Raw genomic sequence first — 22,137 nt, 5'->3', positions numbered from 1 at the left:
ATAAAGTAATGTTCATTTTGATTCACTTGTGTTTTGTCATGTCTGCATCGATGGAATTCCTAGGAATATACCACGACGATTGTATATTTGAAGTTTCTAGTGTATTTATTCTCCATATATTCTCATCGCCAAATTGTAACAGCAACTCACTCCGACTTGCCTTCAAGTCTTTGGCTAGCAATTTTATGCGATAATTCCAACATAGATCTTCCTAGAATTTCCAGAATAGGGATAGTGCAGTGCATATACCTTGACACCCAGTTGCGCAGCTCCACAGCCACATGAGAATCAACTCCATACTCGGAGACTAGATTAGAAGGATTGATATTTTCAACTGGGATGGAGAGATGGGAGGCAATCTTCCTGCTGAGCGCGTCACAAACTACCATGGTGGCTTGATCAACCGTTTTTGCGGCATCAAGTTCCAGCTTCAATCCTTCCAGTGAGTCACTGAGAGCAATGGACTGTCCATGACCTTGGAACTTGTACCGAAAATGGGCAAACAAGGGCGCGTCAAAGTTTCCAAGTGATTCATTTTCTTTCCAATGGCCGAGACCAGTCACAAGTTGCATTTCTCCGCTTGACGACTGAGATATGGCAACTTGTATGAGAGATAAAAGTGTCGGTGTATCAGTGCCCTGGAATCCTTGTCGTTCCATCTTTGCCGCTAGTTCCTTGTTTTCAGCCAAATGGCCCACATCTGTGATTGTTCCAAGATCCAAAGACACTGCTGGAAGACCTAAACTCCTTCGATAAGCGGCAAACGCATCCATAAAAGTGCAAGCGGCGGCGTAGGCAGCCTGTGTGGCATTCCCTATAGCACCGCTGATAGACGATAACATCAGGAAGAAGTCAAGATTTGTAGGGAGATGTCGGTGCAAGTTCCAGGTGCCATGGTATTTGGGGCTCATGACATCCCGATACTCGTCCAATTTCATGTTTTCAATATGAACGTCCTTGAGGACCATTGCTGCCTGTATCAACCCCCCGGATTGGAGGCACAGAATGAGAGAGATCATTGAGCATTCGCTGGACTTCGGTCTCGTCGGATATGTCACAAGCTCGGGTGGTCACCTGAATACCTTTCTTCGCCAGATTTCTCACTGTCGCTTGCGACTCGTACTTTGAAAGACCACTTCGATTGACGAAAATCAGGCTCTGTGCTCCATTTTGCGCCATCCACGACGCTACTTCCCTCCCAATTCCACCAAGTCCACCGACCAGCATATAGGAGGCGTTTGCGCGGAACAATGGCTGGGTAGCTCTTGGGAGTGTGGCCTATATCTCGTTAGCTGGAGGCAAATGTCATCTGGGGCATGAGATTAGCTGAACCTTGACGAGATCACTCCCTTCCACATGGACCACAACATGCTGCCGGGTTTGAACTGCCATTAGCGCTTTATCAAGGAGTGAAACATGGTATGCATCGGGAAATTTAGGCCCTTTGAGACGTCCTTGGAGAAACAGAAGAAAGACCTTTGGCCATATCTGATTGGCAAGGTCACTTCTCTCTCTTTGGAGTTCAAATACATTGACTGTAGTCAGTGTCATGTTCTGGGCACATGACAACGGTCGAGTCCTAGGGTTATTTGTGCGAAGTTGAATAAACCGACCAAATGGCGCAGTGCAGTTTTGAAGAGTATTGTCCTCTGAAGTCTCGAATGTGACAACTACATTTGCCTTCTTGCCGTCGGTCAACCGTAACACTTCCTTGGCCACATCGTCCTTCCCGAGTATGAAGACATGCTCCGCGGGAATTCCGAACCTCGAGCCCAGCAAGTCCTTTTCTTCGGGGGTCTGCACTGCCGCAAATATTCGGGCGTCCCTCAGCAAGTACACTTCGAGAAGTGCTTGGCCAAAATGCCCTCCCGCGTCGTGCACGAGAATTGCATCATTTGAATCGACCAGGGAGAGGTGGTTCACAACATAATAAGCAATTGTATATGCTAGAGGCAAAGATGAAGCCATCTGTAATGACATGTCATCATTGATTCTCTGGAAAGCTGATGCCCGATCGTGATAGAAGCTCCTTGCAGTCCCAGATCCAAGACACGCAACCCGGTCGCCTACGGTGATGCCATGGACCCCAGTGCCAACCTTGTATACTATGCCACTACACTCCGTGCCGAGAGTGTCATCAGTTTGCCAATCAAAATATTCCGGCTGAATATCCCATTTATGCAAGCCGAAAGAGTGTACTTTTATTCCGACGTAGCCGACTGGGAGTTCGGTCATTCGCGAATCGCCAACAAAGCCGGGGTTATCGAATTTCCTAGAAAGACGGAGAGGTTGCTGCAGCTGATGAAAAGACTGCTCAGAGACAGCCTCAGAATCATGAATGCTCTCCATGGCCTTGTTCGCCTTCAAACTGTCTAGCACTCGTGGCACAAGGATTTGCTCATTTCTCTCCGCGTATTCCGTGTCTTTATCCGGATTTTCACAGAGAAACCGGTTAACCAGGACTTTCGCAATCATCTTGGCGGCTTGGGGTCCTGAAAGAGGAACTCGAGCATCCAGATCAAGGGTGACAATCGGGTTCACACCAGATTCAGCACGTGCTGTCCTTGTGAATCCAACAGCCAAGGCCGCGTTTGGGTTGACGGCCTCAATCGTCCCTCCTCTTGATATCCAGAGAACTCCTCCACTCTTCATAAGGATTGATTTTATCTTGCTAAATGTAAGCTCATTGGGAGCAGCCAGCAGAGGTGGCGTTGAAGTATCCATGACCAAACAAATTTGATCTTTACACTCCACGTTGTGGATGTGTGTCAGTGTCACCTCGCATGGGGTCTTCTCGAGCTCAGTAACTAGCTCTCTAACAGCCTCAGTTCTTTCATCGTAAATAATAGAAACCTTTCTAGGCGACTTTTGAATTCTTCGCTTTTTCGCCACAATGAACTGATGGCTCTTCCCAGAGTCTTGTTCCGCATAGGCATCGACCTCGGTGAATTGCGCATTTTGCAGGATCTCCTCCCATTGACTCTCCGTCCAAGCACCTTGACCCAAACAAAATTCCTCTGCGGACAAGCAGTGCAGTGCACTGAACAAGAGATTTTTCAAGGCATTCTTCTTGGGGTTAAAGGGATTGATCGCGATCAAATAGCCGGATGGCCTCAAAAGATCATGAATCTTGCCAAGTGCTATTTGTTCACAGCGTGCAGTACACAATCCATGAGGTAGGATTATGATGTCAAAAGAATTGTTCTCGAACCCTTGTTCATGGAAATCCTTGTCAAGATCCAGGGGCTTGCATTCAACCCATTGTGACCACACCTTCAGTCGCCTCAACGTATGCTCAAGCACGGAGGTGCTTTCGTGGGCGAACGTATATTTTCCACAATGAGGTGTTCCTTTGTGGGTCACAAGATGTTTCAGAAATATCTCCGCTATCTGGCCTGTACCAACGCCAAGTTCAAGGACGGATATGTCTGGCTTGCCGTGACCAACCAAATCGACATATTTCGCAGCTGCTTGGTACGAAGTGTCGCCTGAGAAAATATCCCAAAACTCATCTAATAAGCTATCTTCGTTCAGAAGACTTGAAAAGTCCACTTGGTCTCGAATAATAGCCACAAGGTTTTGGCCAATGATCGGCAGGAGCTTTCCCGTCGGAGTGGAATGAATATTTTCCAAGTGAGATGATGATACCAAGGTTTGACTATCGTGTCTATCGAGTACATCTTGGAGATAACACCGGAACCTGCGGTGAGAAGTGTTCAATCCTGTTCCCTCCGTTGCACTGACTTCCCCCAGCGCAGTTCTGATGAAGTCGGCTGCACACTCTTCGTAGAGGTCTGTCCGAGGCGCGGGCTCATGATCAATAATCTTATCATGAAATAGGAATGACGCATTGCTTGAGGAAAGGAAATTTGGATCGTGTTTCCAGTCAATTCCATAAATTATGCGGTTGTCTTTTGTATGCGCTGTCGGCTCATGACGTTCAAGCCGCGCACATCGTAGCCCACGAAGTGAGATAGTTGGTTCGGTGTCAAATTGTTTCTCGTTGCAATTCACGGCGACAATGCATGCCGTCACGTCTTTCCTTGGCATCGGGCGCACATGAGTACAGATGCTCATAAGATCTCCTGCCGAAAACCTGAGACTGGCTGATACAATCATCTCTTCAATGAAGACAGGCACAGCAGGTCCTTCCTCGATTCCCATTCCTGGGGGTAAGGCGGCAAAGGTCGTTTGAAATATACTATCTAGAGTGCATGGATGAACTAAAAGCTCATACTGGAATGATGTAGGCATTACCGCCAGTGTATCTGGTACAGTGACTTCTGCAAAACACGCCCCGTCTTGAGTGACATGTGCCTTTGTGATGTTCGCGAAACATGATCCATATTCCAGACCGGAATTTTGAAGCTTCTCATAAAATTCAGGGACGTCAATTATGGATACTCCGTGGACTTCCGTTCCCAGCGGGACTGTCGCATAGCCATCAGTTTCCTCAGCTGCGTCGCCTGGGGTTGCATTGCTTTCCTGTGCCCCGACTAAGCCAGTGCAGTGCTCAGTCCACCTATTATCATCTGAGATGGAGTATATGTGAAAACTGTACAAATTCTCTTGGTTCTGTGTCGACTTTTGAAGAGACACCATAACCTCGACGACGGAAGTTTCGTTGAGGACCAGTGCTGACTGTATTGCCACCTCTCGCAGGACGTATCTAGCAACCTCTTGTTCACTCTTGTTGAGCTGTATTGACGCTTCAATTGCCATAGCCAGATATCCTGCAGCCGGGAACACAATGTTTCCCTGAATCCTGTGGTCGAGAAGCCAAGGCAGCTCTGACGTTCGAAGATAATTTCTCCAGCGAGGCTCGAATGGACAAGCCATATTGTCCGGTGCACCAAGTAGATCCGTCCGTGGCGAGCTTCGGTTCCGATACATCTTGCTTAGTCTCGGCTCTGCCCAATATGACCTAGTGTGATTCCAGCAATACGTTGGAAGATCAGCTAGTAGCTGTGGTGCCCTCCTCCTCTTGTCCCCGATAGGGCGGTTGATTGCACTGAAGTCAATGGGATAGTTGAGCGATGCTAACGTAGCGGCTGCACCAAGCGCTGCAGTGACTGCGTTGGTATTCCGCGTTAGGAGGCTAATGTAGTGTATGTCGGCAGCATTGAGTTTTCCATCGGCCTGGAGGATTTGCTTGATTGGCCCGGAAAGTGCCGCATGAGGGCCAATTTCAATGAGACAGTCCACAGAAGGCTTTTGGGCTGCCTTGGTTCTTTTGAGTCTGGGGGTCCCTGTATGCCCAGCTCGCCGACTTTTTGTTTCAAAGCACAAGGTCCTGAGCGACTTGGCAAACTTCACTTGCCCGACTAAATTTGACACCCAGTATTGAGCATCCAATTCTCCCAATGGGAATTCCGTTCCAGTGACCGAGGAAAAGAATGGCATCCGGATTTCTCTTTTTTCGCCTGCGATTTGATCCAGTCGTCGGGGTCGAATATGGTCTATCAAGCCGTGATATCTCTCGGCAACCTGTTCTATATAAGGGGAGTGATAAGCTACACACACTTCAAGGCGGCGACTGAACATCTGGTGTTCTTTTAATTTTTGTGCGAGTACATCAATTGCAGATGCATCACCCGATATTGTCACACTTGATGGACTGTTGATACACGCCACAACAAGCTGTCTGGGCTGGAATGCGTCCAAATAGGGTTTTATCTCCTCGGCGGACATTCCAACTGCCATCATGGCACCTCCGTTTGGTTGCTCGTCCAGAATATGGCTTGCCACCACCCCTCGGTGGTATGCCACAGACATTGCATCCTTCATGCTGAGTGCACCAGTAGCATATGCAGCGGCAATCTCTCCACTGGAATGTCCCGTTACGGAGTCAGGATGTATGTTCCACGACTGTAGCAAGTCAACTAGCGCAATTTGCAATCCCGTGCACACCGTTTGGCTGAGCCTTGGGTGATTCATACCCGAGTCCTGGGGGCACTTTGTGATCTCTTCTATTTTCACGTCATTTCATTGGACCTTCAAACGGCTGGTGTTTGTCTTACACACCTTCCACAGTGAATGGAGCTCCAATTTGATTCAAATATCTGTCAATGCCCAAAATTGACAGTTTGAAAACAGGATAGGTATGAAGTAGCTCCTTTCCCATTCCAGCCCACTGCGCGCCTTGCCCGGTAAAGACAAACCCAAGTGTTGGCTTCCGTATAGCGCTCCTAGGTTTGAAATTCTGAGAGAGCGAGGCCGCCAAACCTGTCATCGTATCTCCGACAACGGCTGCCTTCCATGGGAAAATGGAGCGTCGCTCGTTGAGTGTGAATGCAAGATCATCTAGAAACTTCTCCTGGTCAACTTTATGTTCCCTCTCGAGAATGTGATTGCTCAGAGACCGCATCTGTTGAGTACATGTTCTTTCATCGAAGCCAGAGACCATGAATATGCGGGATGAATCAGGCGGGGGCCTAGGGACTATCTCGTCATGATTCTCGGTCACCGCAGTCAGAGTTTTGTTCTCTTTATTAAGGTCCCAGCTAGAGATACAGCCTTGGGCATCTTCGACAATGACATGAGCATTGCTTCCACCGTATCCAAAACTGTTCACAGAAACGCGACGAGGTCCCGACGTCACCCATGACTCAGGGCGCAATTGAACCTGTTGACGTTACTCCCCAATCCTCAACATTTTGGGGCATTCAAACCTTGAGTTTCCAATCATCAAGTGGGATACGTGGGTTTATCTTTTCAAAATTTCTGTTCGGCAAGAACATGCAGTTTTCCAACATCAGCACTGCCTTAATGACGCCTGCTATTCCACTTGCACCTTCCAAATGGCCGAAATTAGTTTTGACGGAGCCAATCCGCACAGGATCTTCAGGTGGACGACCAGTCCCAAAGATACGAGCGATCGCCCCTGTCTCAACTGGGTCTCCAGCCAGTGTGCCTGTCCCATGAGCCTCCACAAAATCGGTTTCTAGGGGATCTAAATTAGCCCGTGCATAAACAGTTCGGATCAAGCTTTCTTGGGCTGCCCCATTTGGTAGTGTAATCCCTGCAGTGCGCCCGTCCTGATTAGAACCCGTCCCTCGTATCACGGCCCGGATCTCGTTGTGATCGTGTAACGCCTTGGCCAGGGGTTTAAGTATGAGACAGCCGGCTGCCTCGCCTCGCGCGTACCCATTCGCCTTTTCGTCAAAGGTATGGCATCTTCCGTCTGATGAGAGAAATCTGCCACCCAGTCAGCCTAGTCTTGTCGGTCGGTGGAAAGGTGTTACTTACTTCATCATGCTCATGGTTGACATAAACTCATGACTCAAGATCAAGTTGACCCCCGCTGCGATTGCTATCGACGCGTCGCCTGTCTGGAGGCTCTGACATGCCAAATGAAGTGCCACAAGACTTCCCGAGCAGGCTGTGTCTACCGTCACACTAGGCCCTTTCAAGTCGAAGAAATAAGACAGCCTGTTTGCCGTCATTGCACGAGACTGTCCAGCGTTTGTACACTGATACATGGGTACACATTCTGGATCCCGAAGTAGCAAATCTGTATAGTCTGCAGAAAAAGATCCTACAAAACAGGATGTCTTTGTGCCCATGATTTCGGTCAGGGGAATGCCAGCTATCCATCGTCAGCCTTGCAAGCGCGATCTGTCGTAACAACTTACCATTCTCAAGACCTTCATATGCGACCTCCAAGAGCAATCTCTGCTGGGGATCCATGGCCTGATTGGTTGACAGTTAGATCATCTCTGCAACACTTGAATATGCACCCACCGCTGCCTCGTCGCTTGTCATGTTAAAAAACGGCGCGTCGAACACGGATACATCTTCTTCGAGAAAGTGGCCACCTTCCACATTGATCTACTCCCACATTATTGATTGTGCCAACAATTTGCACCGATGACTTACTGTTCCATGGCGGGCATGATCCGGGTGATGGAATGCAGCGCTATTCCACCTGCTAGCTGGAATTGGTGTCCATGATTCTCTGCCATTGAAAATAATTTCCCACAGCTTGCCCAAATTTTTGGCATCCCCAGGTCCCCGGAAGCCAATTCCAACAATCGCTATCGGTGTACAGTATTCTGCGGCCAAATTTGCCGGATCGTCTTGGGAGTTAGCCGCCTTTAAGGGTCTGACGCTAGTTTGAGGCGACATTGTTGTTGTTCTTGGTTTGATGCACGTCTGCCAATGATCATATTTTGCATGCTAGAGAAAAGCGAAGCAGTTGGCTTTTCTCAGGCAAGGACGATAAGTCCTACTGTATCAGAGTAATCAGTCTCCTCGATTCTTTTTTGGTGCCATTTGTTCTCGACAACAGCCTACGCCTGGACATGTGGGAAGGTTTCATCTTACTCGCAGCGAGGTAAGTATCCGGGTGCAACCCTCAACGGCGAAACATAATTCAACCCCCATGGGCATCTGGATCTGAAACACCGTTTCTACCGTAGAAAATTCTGCAATATACAATTACAATATGCTCCAATTTATGTTGCACAACTACAGTCATATTACTCCCCTTTTCCAACAGACTTTTATTCACACGATTGTTGCCATCTGTCGCACAGCCGAAGTGAAAAGCCTTCCGTTGAGATTATGTTTCACAATATTTGATTGCAAAGTTTTCGAATTGCAGTGGCAATGATGACAACATTCTTTCGATCACTGGGAACATCATGACCCTTCCCATGTACGGTAAATGTCGCATACCTCGCAGCACAGAGCCGATATAGAGCCATTGAGTACTCAAAGAGTGGGTCTTTGGCCCCAGCAACATGCACGCAGGGAATAGAAATGAACCCCTCTAATCCTTCATTTACCACAGGGTTCTTGCCAGGTTCCATGCGGAAAGGTGGTAGGGAATTAATGAATATTGCGCATCGAAATAGCGCAGGCTGGCTCGGATTCATTTTTGCGTGGTGAATTATGAAACCAGCAGCCAATGTGCCGCCATGGGAGAAGCCTAGAATTCCATCGAACGGACCTTCCGAGGCAACTGTTTCACTAAGTTGCTCGTACGCCTCCAAGATGTCGGACTCATCACTATCCTCGTGGGAAAAGGTGCGTGGGAAACGGTAGTAACTGTAGTACGGACCGTCATAGTATCCGGCGATCCCAGGTCCGGGCGCTGAATCAATGTCCCCTTCGAGAAATGAGAAGGTTGCGGTATTGTCACGTTGAAGGTCTTGCATGAGGCCACCTGTTTCCTTAGAGTTTTGTCTCGCGTCACTGAAGCAGGAGATTGCATACTCAATTGCGACTGTAGAATCTTATGGGGAATTAGTATGCCCGCGGGCCGTTTACGACCCCCTCCCCTATCAGTAGAAATGATAACTTACCTTCTCATTCGTCCCCCATCCATGGAGACACAACAATCGTAGCGGCATTGTGTTGGGTAGCGATCGACAGATGAAGTGGAGCAAAAGTCGCCGTTGTCATCAAAAACTACTACGACTTGCCGTGGCGATTCTCATGTCTGCCTGCGACATTTTATATTTTCTTTCGTGGCGAGCAACAACCCACGGCGGACAAGGAATCCAACTCGTTCGGCTTCATTTCATCGATATGCACGAAGGGCCAGGGGGCCCTGAAACTTGCCGCAAGGAGACAGATGATACAACTTCGGCATCCACCTCGGCCTGAACTCGGCGACGTTGTCAGTTGCACAGACACGTCGATCTTAACACTTCAAGTACATGGACAAAGCCACGGCGGTTAGGCATCAGCCATTGATAACACGGGTTTGCAAAATGTGCCCCCCGAGGCAGGTACTATTGGCTTTTATTCATAGGAGGGAGAAACGGGGACATATGTTGTAGTGAAAGATGATACGTATTGCTAGAGGCTACATGTACATAGCTAGACACTGGACATATCCCTACACCGCACTCACTATCCTGATCAAATACACTCTCTTCGCATTTCTTGCTCCGGGATTGCACCTTGGTAGTTCAGAAGGTCTGAATGAGCAAGGCGCGGTGACTTTCCACAGGTCATAGGCTCGTCCCAGACTCCTCTCAATCTCTGAACTTATCATTCTATTATTCTATCACGATGACTTTGCTGTTACTTACAATGTTGCTTTCCTCACCGCACCTTCACGGTATGGGACAGTAGGGGCTATGAGTAGCGCGTAAGCCACTTAAGCAAGATGTCTCCGGCCCTTGCCCGTTTTGATCCCAGTGTCTCGAAGACACGGGCTGAGAATAACACCTCAAAAACGAGGGGGGGCGGGTTTATACTCTCAGGTGGGACATTGCGCCTTCCAGAAGAAGAATTTGAATTATCTCTGGAAGACGCTGGATGAGAAGGAAGGAAAAAGGTGGACTCTAGTTTCCCGCTGGCCTTGACTCCAGTAACAGTCCTTTGCAAACAACCTTGCAACGCGAAGTTTTTTTCTTTTTTTCTTTTTTTTTTTTTTTTTTGGTTTGGCAATACGCTCTGAATCCATGTAGCACATCCTAATATCTTGCATTTCATAATTAGTTGATTGGGTCAGCCTCGACTGCTTCATGATCTTCTGCTAAAATCCCATTGTATGTGCATATGACGTCAGAATCTCTATGCATTTCTGGCTTCGAACTTCGGATTTACACGGACTATTTTTAAGATAGCCTGGCCAATGTGTATATATAAGCACACACAGCACTCAGCACAATAAGATTTACTAGACGACACCTGAAAACTTTGGCTCTGGCTAACTGTGAAGCTGGGAATATCCTCAACGGTTAAAATCGTTCTGGACTGTCATATTTGTATGTGATTTGTATGCGTAGTATAAACCAGTCACGTGCTTCCATGGTGTTTCTGCCCTGCAAGCCAAACCCCCCACGGTACCGCTCGTTGACGTAGGGAACCTCCAGATTGTCTCCATATCTCCACGACTTCAATTTGAAATACAACTCCATATACAACTTGATATAAACTGCATATTGCATCTACTTCAGTTCTTGTTTTTGTTTTCTCTGCATTCCAAATTCCCATGCATTGTTAATCTGTCGCTCTCGCTCGGGCTTTTTTCACCCGGCCCCTGATGGTGGTGGCAACGTCTATCACCACAGGATCCGTTGTGGCCCTTTTGACCAATAGTATCTCTCGATTACAATTTACCCTACCCAGATACCGAGTCTTTCGCTGACTTTCAGTTCTTGAAGACAAGGAAAATGTGAGACTTGAATTGTGTATTCCTCACTGGGCTGGCTCTTTGCTGCTAGACTGACCTTGAAGGATTATTCCCCACACCTGGTGTGCAATTATTATCTCTGTCTCCGAATACTCTACACATGCAATTGGTGTTTGGCTATGAATGCTGCTCATCCTTTTTTTTGGGGGTTGGAGGGAGTAAGTCCAGTATCGTAGGCCTCACACTTCCCAAGGTTGCTTTGGAAGAGAGTGGGTCAATTGGATAGCAGCTCGGACCGCATTCTGGTACCTCCCTTCTACGTGGCTTCCATGCGCGGCATGCCGATTGTGATATCAAGCATTTCTAAAGGCCGCGGTCAGACCTGCGATTAGCAGGGTGAATACGGCGTACTCCGTACAGGATATTATCTGTCGAGGGGTCTCGATCTGATTCAACATTTGAATCATGTGCAACTGCACAGATTTACGCCATTTGACCCCACCGGGTGGCGGCCTCGAGTTCTCGGCGCTTCGTAATGAATTCAGTGGGTCTTCCAATGTTGCTTTTCTATCTATAAGTCGACTACGGTTGGCGTATCCCTTTTCCTCCTTTTGATCTTCTCCCTGTGGATACAATATAGCATCAGATTTGCAAGGGACTCTTGATGATTTTCACTCCACTCTCAGGAGGTGGCTGCAAAATAAATGCCCAAGACGTGGATCGGGATCGACGTTTCGGGCATTCTGAACGCGGCCTAAGGGGTTTGTGTGCTAACAGATAAGGTAGATTAATACCAAAAAATTTTTTAAAAAAAGACAAAGCCCTTATGAACTATATAAAGTCGGTACAAAGATTAAGTCTAGAAGCAAACTATTTTAGACCGGATGGCTCGGTGCCAAATGCCACTGGACAAAAGATCGCCACGACCCACACACCTTGATACGTACACTCGAAACTCTAGAATGATTTCTATTTTCTGGACAAATGATAGGAGAAGAGATGTTGCGGAGTTAGTTGTCCATGCAAAAGAAAGTATGTGAGTTAAGGGTGAAGTTAGGGTTGGGAAGTATAGAAGGATATATAAGTTTTCCTACGGTCGATGATTTCATGAAGATCTAGACCTTTGATATTTGAACTAAACTACATTTTAACTATCTAAACTGCCCAGAATCCGTTTTGAGGGAATTCTTTTTGATCTCTTGGTTTTGCCTGTTCTAGGCTTTCAACTTTTTATGTGCTTTTAATTCTCTTCTTTTTCAACCGTTTACATCCTTCTCTTTTTCTTCCTCTGTTATGTGCCTTGCATAACGGCTTGCAGCTCTCGGCTAAGATCCCGTGAGCCAAGCTCACCCAAATTTCCTTCATGTCGGGCGTCACCAATCCAAATCCCAGCCCGAATGAAGAATACGAGGACTACACAGAATACCCTCTTCCAACCACTCCCAACCCCAGTGATCGCCAAAGTCTCGAGCGCGAGACTACTGCAGATGCCACCCAATATGACCACCAACACGAGGCCAGACCTGAGCCACCGGCAAGCCGTCGTGACCGATCTCATCGGGTTCGCTTTCGCTCGATGAGCTTGCGCCGCAATGAATCTCCCTCACATCCCTCTTCGCGACCGTTATTACCGCCACCACGCCTCAATGAAATTCCATCCGGAACCATCACCCCGCCAGCCCCCACACATTCCCGTCGCGGATCTGGCCTCGCCAACGTGCACACCCCCGACGAGGTCAGCGAATCGGAGAAACATGATGTCCTAGGCCATATGGATGGTCATCTGGACCGTACTACCTCAGCACGCGACCGATTCAGAGCTACCGGTCACCTTCTGCGACAGAAAACTAGTCGTTTAACGGAACGCCTCGGTCGCCCCCCCAGATGAGGGCGAGCCCCTCAACGCCTCATATATTCCAGACGACATCGACAGCGGGGTACCGCTCGAGGAACTGCAGGCCCGTCGCGCTCGCTATGACGCCGACCGAGAGCAAGCATTGGAGCGTGGCGACAGTTTTCACGAGCCACCGCCCAGCGCCGAGGCTCATCGCTTGGTCCGCAGCATAACCGCGGTTCAGGACCAGCTTCGGAAGCGGAAACCACCAAGTGCATATCACCGGTCGGGCCAGACAACGCCCGACGACTTGATCAAGGACTTTAGTTCTCAGCGGAGACGATCTAGTGGATTTGGCGGTTCCAGCGGCATTTTGTCGCAGCTGCTAAAGCTCCAGGCAGTCCAGAGCGGGGGCTCTTCGCGCCCGGAAAGTGTCATCACCGATGATTCCGACAGTGATACACAGGTCTCTTCTGGTGTCTCCACCCCGAAAAAGGGTGCCTTCACGCCCCCTTTCCCTGCCTCCCAGCCGGTCTCTGGTTCTGCCACCCCGCGCAAGGAAAAGCTCAAATGGTACAAGAAATCGTCCCATCGGTCCACTGCATCGCTGGTCAATGCCTCCATGAACCTCAGTACGGCTAGTCTGCCTGCTGCGGCGGAGGCTGCTCCGGGTGTGCATGAGAAACACAAGAAACACAAGAAGAAGAAGAAGCACAAGACGCGTCTGGAAGATGAGATTCGTGTCACGGTCCATATCGCAGAGATCATCGCACGTCAGCGGTACATTATGCACCTGTGTCGTGCACTGATGCGATACGGTGCGCCGACTCATCGTCTGGAGGAGTATATGCAAATGACCGCTCGGGTGTTAGAAGTGTCGGGTCAATTCTTATATCTGCCCGGTTGTATGATCATGTCCTTTGATGATCCGACCACGCGCACGGGTGAGGTCAAGCTCGTGCGAATGGTTCAAGGAGTCGACCTTGGTCGTCTTGCTGATACCCACAACGTTTATAAGAATGTTGTTCACGACCTTATCGGCGTCGAAGAGGCGACTCAAGAACTGGACGAAATCATGCAGCGCAAGCCACGAGTCAACAAATGGCTCTTGGTCCTGGTGTACGGTCTTGCTAGTGCGACTGTCGGTCCGTTTGCTTTCATGGCGCGACCCATCGATATGCCCATCATCTTTTGTCTTGGTTGCATTGTCGGGCTGATGCAGCACGTCCTCGCGCCGCGGTCCACACTCTACTCCAACGTCTTTGAGGTCACTGCTGCTATCGTGACTTCTTTCCTTGCCCGCGCATTCGGCAGTATTATGGTTCACCGTAACGGTAAATCAGAACCACTTTTTTGCTTCTCCGCTATGGCACAGTCATCCATCGCTCTGATTCTCCCTGGATTCATGGTCCTTTGTAGCAGTCTGGAACTTCAATCTCACCAGATGATCGCTGGCTCGATCCGCATGGTGTATGCCATTATCTACTCCCTCTTCCTGGGCTACGGTATCACAGTGGGGACTACGATTTATGGACTGATGGATGGCAATGCGACATCTGCATCCACGTGTTCGGGTTTGGACGTTTACGGGTCTATTTACGTACGCACATTCCCTTTCGTGGCCATTTACGCTATCTTCCTAGCCATCGTGAACCAGGGCAAATGGAAGCAAATGCCCGTCATGGTGTTCATCGCGTTGTCCGGATATGTCGCGAACTACTTCAGCACCACCAAGCTCGGCAGTAAGTCGGAGGTGGCCAATACCGTTGGCGCATTCACGATTGGTGTCCTGGGCAATTTGTACAGCCGACTGTGGCATGGCCATGCTGCCACCGCCATTTTGCCTGGTATATTTGTGCTGGTGCCCTCTGGTCTTGCTTCTAGTGGTTCTTTGATCGCAGGCATCAGATACGCCGACGAGGTTCGTCAAAACATCGATAATAATGGGACCAACTCGGGTGCCAGCTCTTTCTCGGATACTTCAGTTGCCAGCCTTGGTTTCGGCATGATTCAGGTCGCGATTGGTATCACAGTCGGACTGTTTATCGCGGCTTTGGTCGTCTACCCATACGGCAAAAAGCGCACTGGTCTGTTCAGCTTCTAGTTATTTATTTGCATTTCTGAACATACATTTCAGCTGGACATGTGTCATGTTTTTACCTTTTTTTTCCGTTCTATTCCGGGTTATCAGCGTCATTCAGCGTTTGTTTAATATTGCATTTCACACATATAGATGGAGGCGTCACTGAGCGATATGATTTTAGACATCTACAACCATGCACGATCTATATGATCTACTTAAACCAATTAACCGATGGCTGTTCACCCCATATAAAACCTTAGATCTGATACTCCAAAAATAGTGGGTTCATTTCGCCTCGTGTCGGAGGCTTTCCGACCGCAGTGACAAATCACCACAGGCGTCAGCAAATACCCCGAAAATTCGCAAGACTAAAGTCGACATACCACGGCAGAGGCAATTCAAGATTCGAACCATGGCCACGACAGACTTCATCGCTTCGGACCGCGGCGGCGTCGTCGAAAATCGACACACCGTCCACGCTGCCGTCACCGACGCCGCAGGCAACCTCCTCTATGCAGTCGGCGACCCGTATCGAATGACCCTCGTCCGCTCAGCAGCCAAACCCGCACAAGTCCTCGCAATTCTAGAAACAGGCGCAGTGGAAAAATTCAATTTCGACTCAGCCGATATAGCTTTCATGTGCGCCTCGAATAGCAGCGAAAAACAGCACATCGCTCGCGCCCGGGGTATGTTATCAAAAGTCTCTGCTTCAGAGACAGATCTCCGCTGCGGTGGACATCCTCCTCTTTCTGAGGCTGTGCAGCGCGCTTGGATCAAGAGTGATTTCACCCCGACTCCAATTTGCAGCAATTGTTCTGGTAAACATGTTGGGATGATTGCGGGTGCGAAATTGCTAGGTGGAGACGTGGGCGAGTATCACCTCTCTACACATCCTGTCCAAATGCATGTCAGACGTGTTGTTGAGGATGTCTGTGGTCTCAAGGAGGACGGGGCTGTGTGGGGTCTTGATGGGTGTAATTTGCCTGCACCGGCTTTTGAGTTGCATTACTTGGCTCGTATGAATGCGAAGTTTGCTGCGGCGGCGGATATAGCGTCGGGTGATGATGCGTCGTTGAGGACGCAGGCGTTGAGTCGGGTTTTCCATGCTATGTGGCAATATCCTGAGCTTGTCGCGGGAGAGGGTCGATTTTGCACGATTCTCATGAGTGCGTTCCGAGGTCTGTTGATTGGGAAGCTTGGGGCGGATGGCTGCTATGGGATTGGGATTCGGGAGTGTGAGCAAACAAGATGTCTTGGGGCTGAGGGTGCGATTGGTATTTCAGTGAAGATCGAAGATGGCAACATTGGTGTTCTTTACTTGGCCGTGGCGGAGATTTTGGAGCAGCTTAAGATCGGAGAGCCTGAGATGCGTCAGGCACTCTCTTCCTTTCACCAGCAGAAGATTTTAAATACTGTCAATGTTCAGACTGGGAAGTATTCGCCCTGCTTTCAAGTGCGGGCAATTTGACATAATCAAGAAGTGTGTGGACATATCATGGGCTGAGTTATTATAGACCATAGACTGATAGATAACATATTCAATACTACCCTTAATACTATTCTCAATCTATTCAATGTGCATTCACTGAACTTCTCACCATTCAATCAAATATGCCTTACTTTTCTATCGATCATATTTCAAGTCGCTTTTACTTTGGCTTGTCCTTAGTCGAATGCATTTGTTCACAGGCAAACAGTCTCGTTCAATAGGATTGTTGTTGAAAAGAAAATGGCTATTCATATATACTCATTGATTATCTCCATTCAATTATCATTATCGTGTGAACTAGGGATGTCATTCATGTTCACTTAGTAACAACTTATGTTATTTACCCACACAATGGATACAATAGCTTTTCAAATATATACCCGACAGGTGCCTACTGTATCACAGTATAAATCATCTCAGATTGCCATGCCACCTCCGGTTTACTTTCTATCACATTCACATCGCTCTTTGCATCCTGAAAGCAAAACATGGATGCCAGCGACAGTGAGTATGAGCAGCCCTCACTGGTAAGTTCCTACCCTAATCCTTCCGGTCTACCTGAACAAATCCTAATTTGTAACAGCCTTCAGGCATGAGGAAGAGAAAGCGCACGGCTGGCCGTGACTCCTCGCAGGTGAGCCCTAAATCCCCTATCCATCCGTCAACATCTCCCACAATACTGACATTTCTTTCCGCTCAAGGCGAGGAAAAAGCGCAAACCAGCGCTAGATGACCTTCGCAAGCTGTTGGTGACCTACCACGGCTTGCAGCAGATGCGACGGGGGGTGGATGAGAAGCTCGCTGCGTGCGAGCAGCAAATTGCCAAACACAAGTTTGGCAGCATCTCAGGAAAGTCCCGCCGTCGTCGCGGCCGCGGCCGCCAATATGCCTTCAAGCGTGTGTGCTCCCCATTGCGGGAGGTTGTCAGAATGGAGGAAGACCCACCCACGTGCTGGGCACGTGTGAGAGACTGGGTTCGGAGCTGGTGGTAAGGGGGAAGGGGGAAAGGGGGAAGGGGGAAGGGGGAAGGGGGATTGGGGATGGGGATGGGGGATGGAACAATGTGGAGATTGGGTCTCGCTGGCGAGAACCCTATAACTGAATGATACATAGGATCTTGAAAAGACATTTGTGTCTTGAGTATCATGTCAGAGCATTGTGAGGTCAGATTTGATACGCAAATAAAGTGTCCTCCGATTATCTGTTAAAGTCCATTCTTTGAAAGTGCCTGTTTATCACATACATCCTACGGTTCATACATTTCACCTACATGATAGTCCATGGTGTGCGGTGCTTCTTTCTAGTATATTTTCTTCATGCTCTGTTTCCTTCCCTTGACTTTATTCTATCACTCTGTACTCTATGCTGCTCTTATTGCTGAGGCCTATTGGAATTCATTATGAAGGGCTTATACGTGTTGTGCCTGGGTGATCTATTTTTTCCTGTGGTTTGTCGCGCTTGGATATTCGACTTTGTCCTTTTTAGATCTGACATTTCTATTCACGCACCTTTTGGTTATAATGTATTAAATTGACATCCCTTACATCCAACAGTTTCCTGGTCTAGCGGTTATGATTTTCCGTTAACAAATGCGACTAGCAAATGTTCCGGAAAGGTTCTGGGTTCGATTCCCAGGGAAACTATTTTTGTCTTTTTGCATCCAAATCCTTACTGGGTTTCGAGTATGTTCTGAATACCATTTTTTCCCCCTAGAGTTAATTGGCATTCTGCAAGGGTCCGAGGTTTTCGTATATGTGAGGGTTCAACGTTGGTTCGTGTTTAGCCTTGACTGCAATAATCTGGGAAAGTGACCACGATATATATCTCGCTGCAACCGCTCACAACAGATTGTGCAGAAAACGAAAGATTCAGTTGTGAAAGCCTGGTGTTGTTTTCAGTCCTTCAAAAGTCTTTTTGGTACTCTTCTCAGGTACTTTAGAATTCATGATGTCCTCGGCAGAATAGGATCGGGTTGATTTATAAATTATTTATTTCCCCGGATTCCTACCACCTGCAGGTGTTTTCTCAACCTTTGAAATTGGACACAGGCAGCATTTTGTGTATGGCAGCAACACGTTCGCGAAGATCGACAGCTTGCGAAATGCGACCTTTTTAACAGTAGATCAGAGCAATTTTTTTCACGACAAGAACCATCACCAGGTCGGGGTTATGCTCGGCATCACCGAGCGGTCCATACTCATATAAGCAACATGCACAATTTGCGCCGAGCTCGGCAAGCTCTAGACCAGTTGCTAGTCTGATGCCCGCTTTGCAAGCCTCTCTGTACCTCAGTTTAGATATAAATGGGACGCTCCTCTCGTCCCCGCACACTGTCATCACACCAGCGATCTGGGTCAGCTACCGGTGCTGTGTATACCGATGGGATTATTTTCGGGGCAGAACCCCACCGAAAGAAGCCAGGACGGCCATGTCACGGAAGGTCCAAACGTCCCGTAAGTATAGAACGACTAGGCATGCGAGTACCTATATAGAAGAACGCATCTCACAATCTGATATAAGACTGGCATCCTGTTTATGGGTCTTTTATGGAATGATGCAACCTTTCTGCCTCCTGGATATCTGTGCGAGCAGACTTCTGCCTGTCTAATAAAAGTGCGAGATTTTCCAATCGTCATACCAGCCACTGACCTTGCGTAAATTGTGCAGCAGAGCCAGAACGAAGAAATTCTCCTATGAATATCCTCGGCCCAATGATATAACTCTAGAGCTCTTCTGATTCTCACTATTGGCAAGTCGTGCATATGACTATATCTACTCGATCCATTCTAAAATATAGAACGATGTGCCCACTTTAAGCATGTGGGTTGTGTACGTGCGGGCCACGATCATAATATCCATGAAGTTTGTTGATCTTGATATAATTTTTATGTACTAGTTTGCCGAGCTAGGCCGAAGAAGACATAAAAAGGATGAACGAAACAGCACGAAATGAGATAGGGTAAAACCAAGCAGCGATGTAGTTCTATCGCTACAAAGCTCGAAGCGTCGAAGAGCATGCGCTAGAAACGATCACCCATAAGTTATTCAACAGGACAGACAGGCTATGGACTTATTCAAGGGCTTGCGGGATCTTCAATGACTTCTGTCAGCTTTTCGACATACTGGCAATCCCGAACAACACGTTCAGCAAGGGCCAGGTCTGTTTCCTCGACGTTACCCCATTCCCATGTCTTCATGAACTTGACTCCTTCGTCCAACTTCTTTAGCTTGTCTTCTTTGCTCTCTTGTTCGACCAGATGCTGGAGAAGCTCAGCATTGATATCTCCCGGCGGGCCATGAAGAATGTAAGAAGATATGAAAGTCAAGAGGTCCTTTTCAACTCGGAGCCGGCTAGCGTCGCCAATCCGGAGCTTTCGAAGATGATGAATCAATGAGAGCATGTATCGAGGAGGCTTCAGAGTGAGAATATTGATCTCGGGCGCAAATATGGAGGGGACCTCGGTTGTATCCTCAAGTGTAAGACCAACCAAAGACAGCGGGAGAAGATGCACACACATCCAGCCCGCACGATCCAACCCGTGTCGGAAGCATCCGGTATCCCAATATCCAAACCACCATCTGGTTCCACTCGAGAGAAGGGGGAAGTTGTGGTCGGCTAGGATTTGAGAGGCTAGCGACAACTGCTCATCGGGTATTGCCCATTCAACGACCTATCACAGTTCTATTAGAGATCTTCTTTTGGCGAGAATACCAAGATTGGATTTGTCACCCACCACCGGGACCTCCTCGTAACCACATCTAAACTGGACTTGTGCCCCGTATTCCACCATTGAGATGTTCCTATCGACAAGTGCTTTCAAAGCTGCTGTGATCGGAGAGCCATGGAAAGGGTGCGAGTATTTCTCGTTGTCCGGCGGAATGTTTGGAACAGTGTGCTCATCTAGGCTTTGATTCTGTTCAGGCTCTTTTTCCTCGTCCAGTGGATCACTGGGAGCCTCGGAAGCGTCTGTTTTGCCCTGCTGTTTGCCTTTTTGGTGCTCCTCCAACATCAGATCTGGAACCACGAGCTGATCTGGATTCTGTTGCTGCTTGTATTCTTGACGGTCCTTCATTGAGAGAGTCAAAGTCTCGCACTCATCTGGACCTGGACTGTGATATTGGTCGGGGTTTTGATGAGAGTTCATGTTTCGATACCAACCCTTGTCGACCCCGGTCGAAGGTACGTTCGTAGTCATAGCGGCGAAGGGTTTTCCGGTGCTTGGAAGATGTATGGTCAATAGCAAATAATATCAAAAGATCTCGGATGGCCAGGCAATAAGGAACTTTGTCTCAAAAGCTGCTGGAGTAGGCTGGTAGCACTGGAGGGTAAAGTGAAAGTGAAGGTTGGGAGATTTAGCTATTTGCCATGCATCCCTCCTACTCCCACCATTATCTATGACATTTCTCTTGCTCTGAGCTCAGCAGATACATCTCTTACGACTCCAACTCTAGCCTTTAAATACAAGGCAACCTTCTTCCATTCTTCTTTCTTTTCTCTTTCTCTGCATTTGATAATCATCCGTCTCTTTTGATCCGTTACGATCTTGCTCTCTTCTTCTTTACCGGCTGAGAATTATCACGATGCCTCCTCTACCATCTGCGTACCTGCACCTCGATACCGCAGAAAGTCAAGTTTCGCATAGCTTGCGCGAAGCAGGAGTTCGCCATGTATTTTTTGGTGGATATGCCGCTGGCCTGATAGGTAGCAAACGTGTGACAAAGGTGACAACCTCCTCAACTCCGCCTATTCCTTGTTACGCTCAGTACAAAATGACGCCGGTTCTGACAAAAAGCATAGGACATCGATATCATCACTGAGAGGGATGCCAGGGATGTGCTGAGCGAGATCCCAGAGCTCACTTGGTCGCTAGATGAGGGCTGTTGGAAATACTCCTATCGGAACTTTCAGGCAAGCATTTCCGCCTCTACACCCGGGGGTGGACCTTGGAGCATTCCCAGTCCTCGAAACACGGGCATACATACCATTCATCCCGACGATGTTCCAGATCGCTCGATCTATGTCAAAAGTAAGGTGCCCAGTACTCAACATAGAGGCTTCGCTGACTGGTTCTTTAGTCGACATCATTCACCCGTCGGTTCTCATTTTAACCAAACTGAAGGCCTGGAACAACGCCGAGATGTCTCACGATCCCTCTGTGCATATGCGCAACCGTGCCCACCTTATGGATATCATGAGTGCGTTGCAGTGGTTGTCGGATGAGGAAATGCGAATTAAATTCGAGGGGCACCCAGGGGTCCCGAAGGAAGAGTTCTTGCAGTTACTTTGCAAGCTCTACAGACGCCATCATCAAGCACGACCCTATCTGTCTGTAGCTCTGTCCTTCAACGACATGCGAGACGCCTTGAACTCTCCGCATTAGAGCTTTTGAAATTTCAATCTCAAGGGAAGGTGGGTATGAGCTTTTCTGGCCGGCTTGAGGGTCTTTTACTGGTAGCTAGGTCTATTTGCAGGCGATAGCGGTCATCGCTTATGCCTTGAAACTCAATGATCCCTTCAATATCGCAGTGTGTATCTTTTCCCAGCTTCATACATGTGTACAGTGCCTTATAGATACCTTGTACATAGCTAGATCGACAACTACTGACATTCAGCTGGCATGTCTCACTTTCGACAACAA

At 48.3% G+C, this 22,137-nt stretch overlaps 7 protein-coding genes across 7 annotated transcripts; 4 read left to right on the top strand and 3 right to left on the bottom strand.

Moving 5' to 3' along the window:
* Positions 1 to 146: 146 nt before the first annotated feature.
* On the bottom strand, positions 147 to 8,127 carry N7500_002844 (putative polyketide synthase; the record flags this gene model as incomplete). The annotated part of the gene is made up of 9 exons (XM_056673990.1): positions 147 to 974; positions 1,003 to 1,278; positions 1,333 to 5,969; positions 6,025 to 6,625; positions 6,672 to 7,197; positions 7,249 to 7,588; positions 7,635 to 7,692; positions 7,744 to 7,830; positions 7,879 to 8,127. 9 exons carry the CDS (start codon positions 8,125 to 8,127, stop codon positions 147 to 149), a joined length of 7,602 nt encoding a protein of 2,533 aa, XP_056534515.1.
* Positions 8,128 to 8,570: 443 nt separating this feature from the next.
* N7500_002843 (putative DUF341 family oxidoreductase) lies at positions 8,571 to 9,356 on the bottom strand (the record flags this gene model as incomplete). Its single annotated transcript, XM_056673989.1, has 3 exons — positions 8,571 to 9,169; positions 9,220 to 9,238; positions 9,309 to 9,356. 3 exons carry the CDS (start codon positions 9,354 to 9,356, stop codon positions 8,571 to 8,573), a joined length of 666 nt encoding a protein of 221 aa, XP_056534514.1.
* Positions 9,357 to 12,455: 3,099 nt separating this feature from the next.
* On the top strand, positions 12,456 to 15,030 carry N7500_002842 (threonine/serine exporter family protein; the record flags this gene model as incomplete). Its single annotated transcript, XM_056673988.1, has 2 exons — positions 12,456 to 12,963; positions 13,013 to 15,030. 2 exons carry the CDS (start codon positions 12,456 to 12,458, stop codon positions 15,028 to 15,030), a joined length of 2,526 nt encoding a protein of 841 aa, XP_056534513.1.
* A 391-nt stretch (positions 15,031 to 15,421) lies between these two features.
* N7500_002841 (asparaginase) lies at positions 15,422 to 16,477 on the top strand (the record flags this gene model as incomplete). Its single annotated transcript, XM_056673987.1, has 1 exon — positions 15,422 to 16,477. One exon carries the CDS (start codon positions 15,422 to 15,424, stop codon positions 16,475 to 16,477), a length of 1,056 nt encoding a protein of 351 aa, XP_056534512.1.
* Positions 16,478 to 16,986: 509 nt separating this feature from the next.
* On the top strand, positions 16,987 to 17,490 carry N7500_002840 (uncharacterized protein; the record flags this gene model as incomplete). Its single annotated transcript, XM_056673986.1, has 3 exons — positions 16,987 to 17,025; positions 17,082 to 17,132; positions 17,200 to 17,490. 3 exons carry the CDS (start codon positions 16,987 to 16,989, stop codon positions 17,488 to 17,490), a joined length of 381 nt encoding a protein of 126 aa, XP_056534511.1.
* A 2,082-nt stretch (positions 17,491 to 19,572) lies between these two features.
* N7500_002839 (uncharacterized protein) lies at positions 19,573 to 20,694 on the bottom strand (the record flags this gene model as incomplete). The annotated part of the gene is made up of 2 exons (XM_056673985.1): positions 19,573 to 20,169; positions 20,233 to 20,694. 2 exons carry the CDS (start codon positions 20,692 to 20,694, stop codon positions 19,573 to 19,575), a joined length of 1,059 nt encoding a protein of 352 aa, XP_056534510.1.
* A 385-nt stretch (positions 20,695 to 21,079) lies between these two features.
* N7500_002838 (uncharacterized protein) lies at positions 21,080 to 21,879 on the top strand (the record flags this gene model as incomplete). The annotated part of the gene is made up of 3 exons (XM_056673984.1): positions 21,080 to 21,166; positions 21,297 to 21,525; positions 21,575 to 21,879. 3 exons carry the CDS (start codon positions 21,080 to 21,082, stop codon positions 21,877 to 21,879), a joined length of 621 nt encoding a protein of 206 aa, XP_056534509.1.
* Between the last annotated feature and the right edge of the window lie 258 nt (positions 21,880 to 22,137).

The sequence above is a fragment of the Penicillium coprophilum genome (genome assembly GCF_028826855.1).
Source record: "Penicillium coprophilum strain IBT 35676 chromosome Unknown utg000002l_segment0_segment1, whole genome shotgun sequence".
NCBI lineage: Eukaryota > Fungi > Ascomycota > Eurotiomycetes > Eurotiales > Aspergillaceae > Penicillium > Penicillium coprophilum.
The sequence above is the reverse complement of the archived record's forward strand: the minus strand, read 5'-3'. Positions and strand labels throughout refer to the sequence as shown.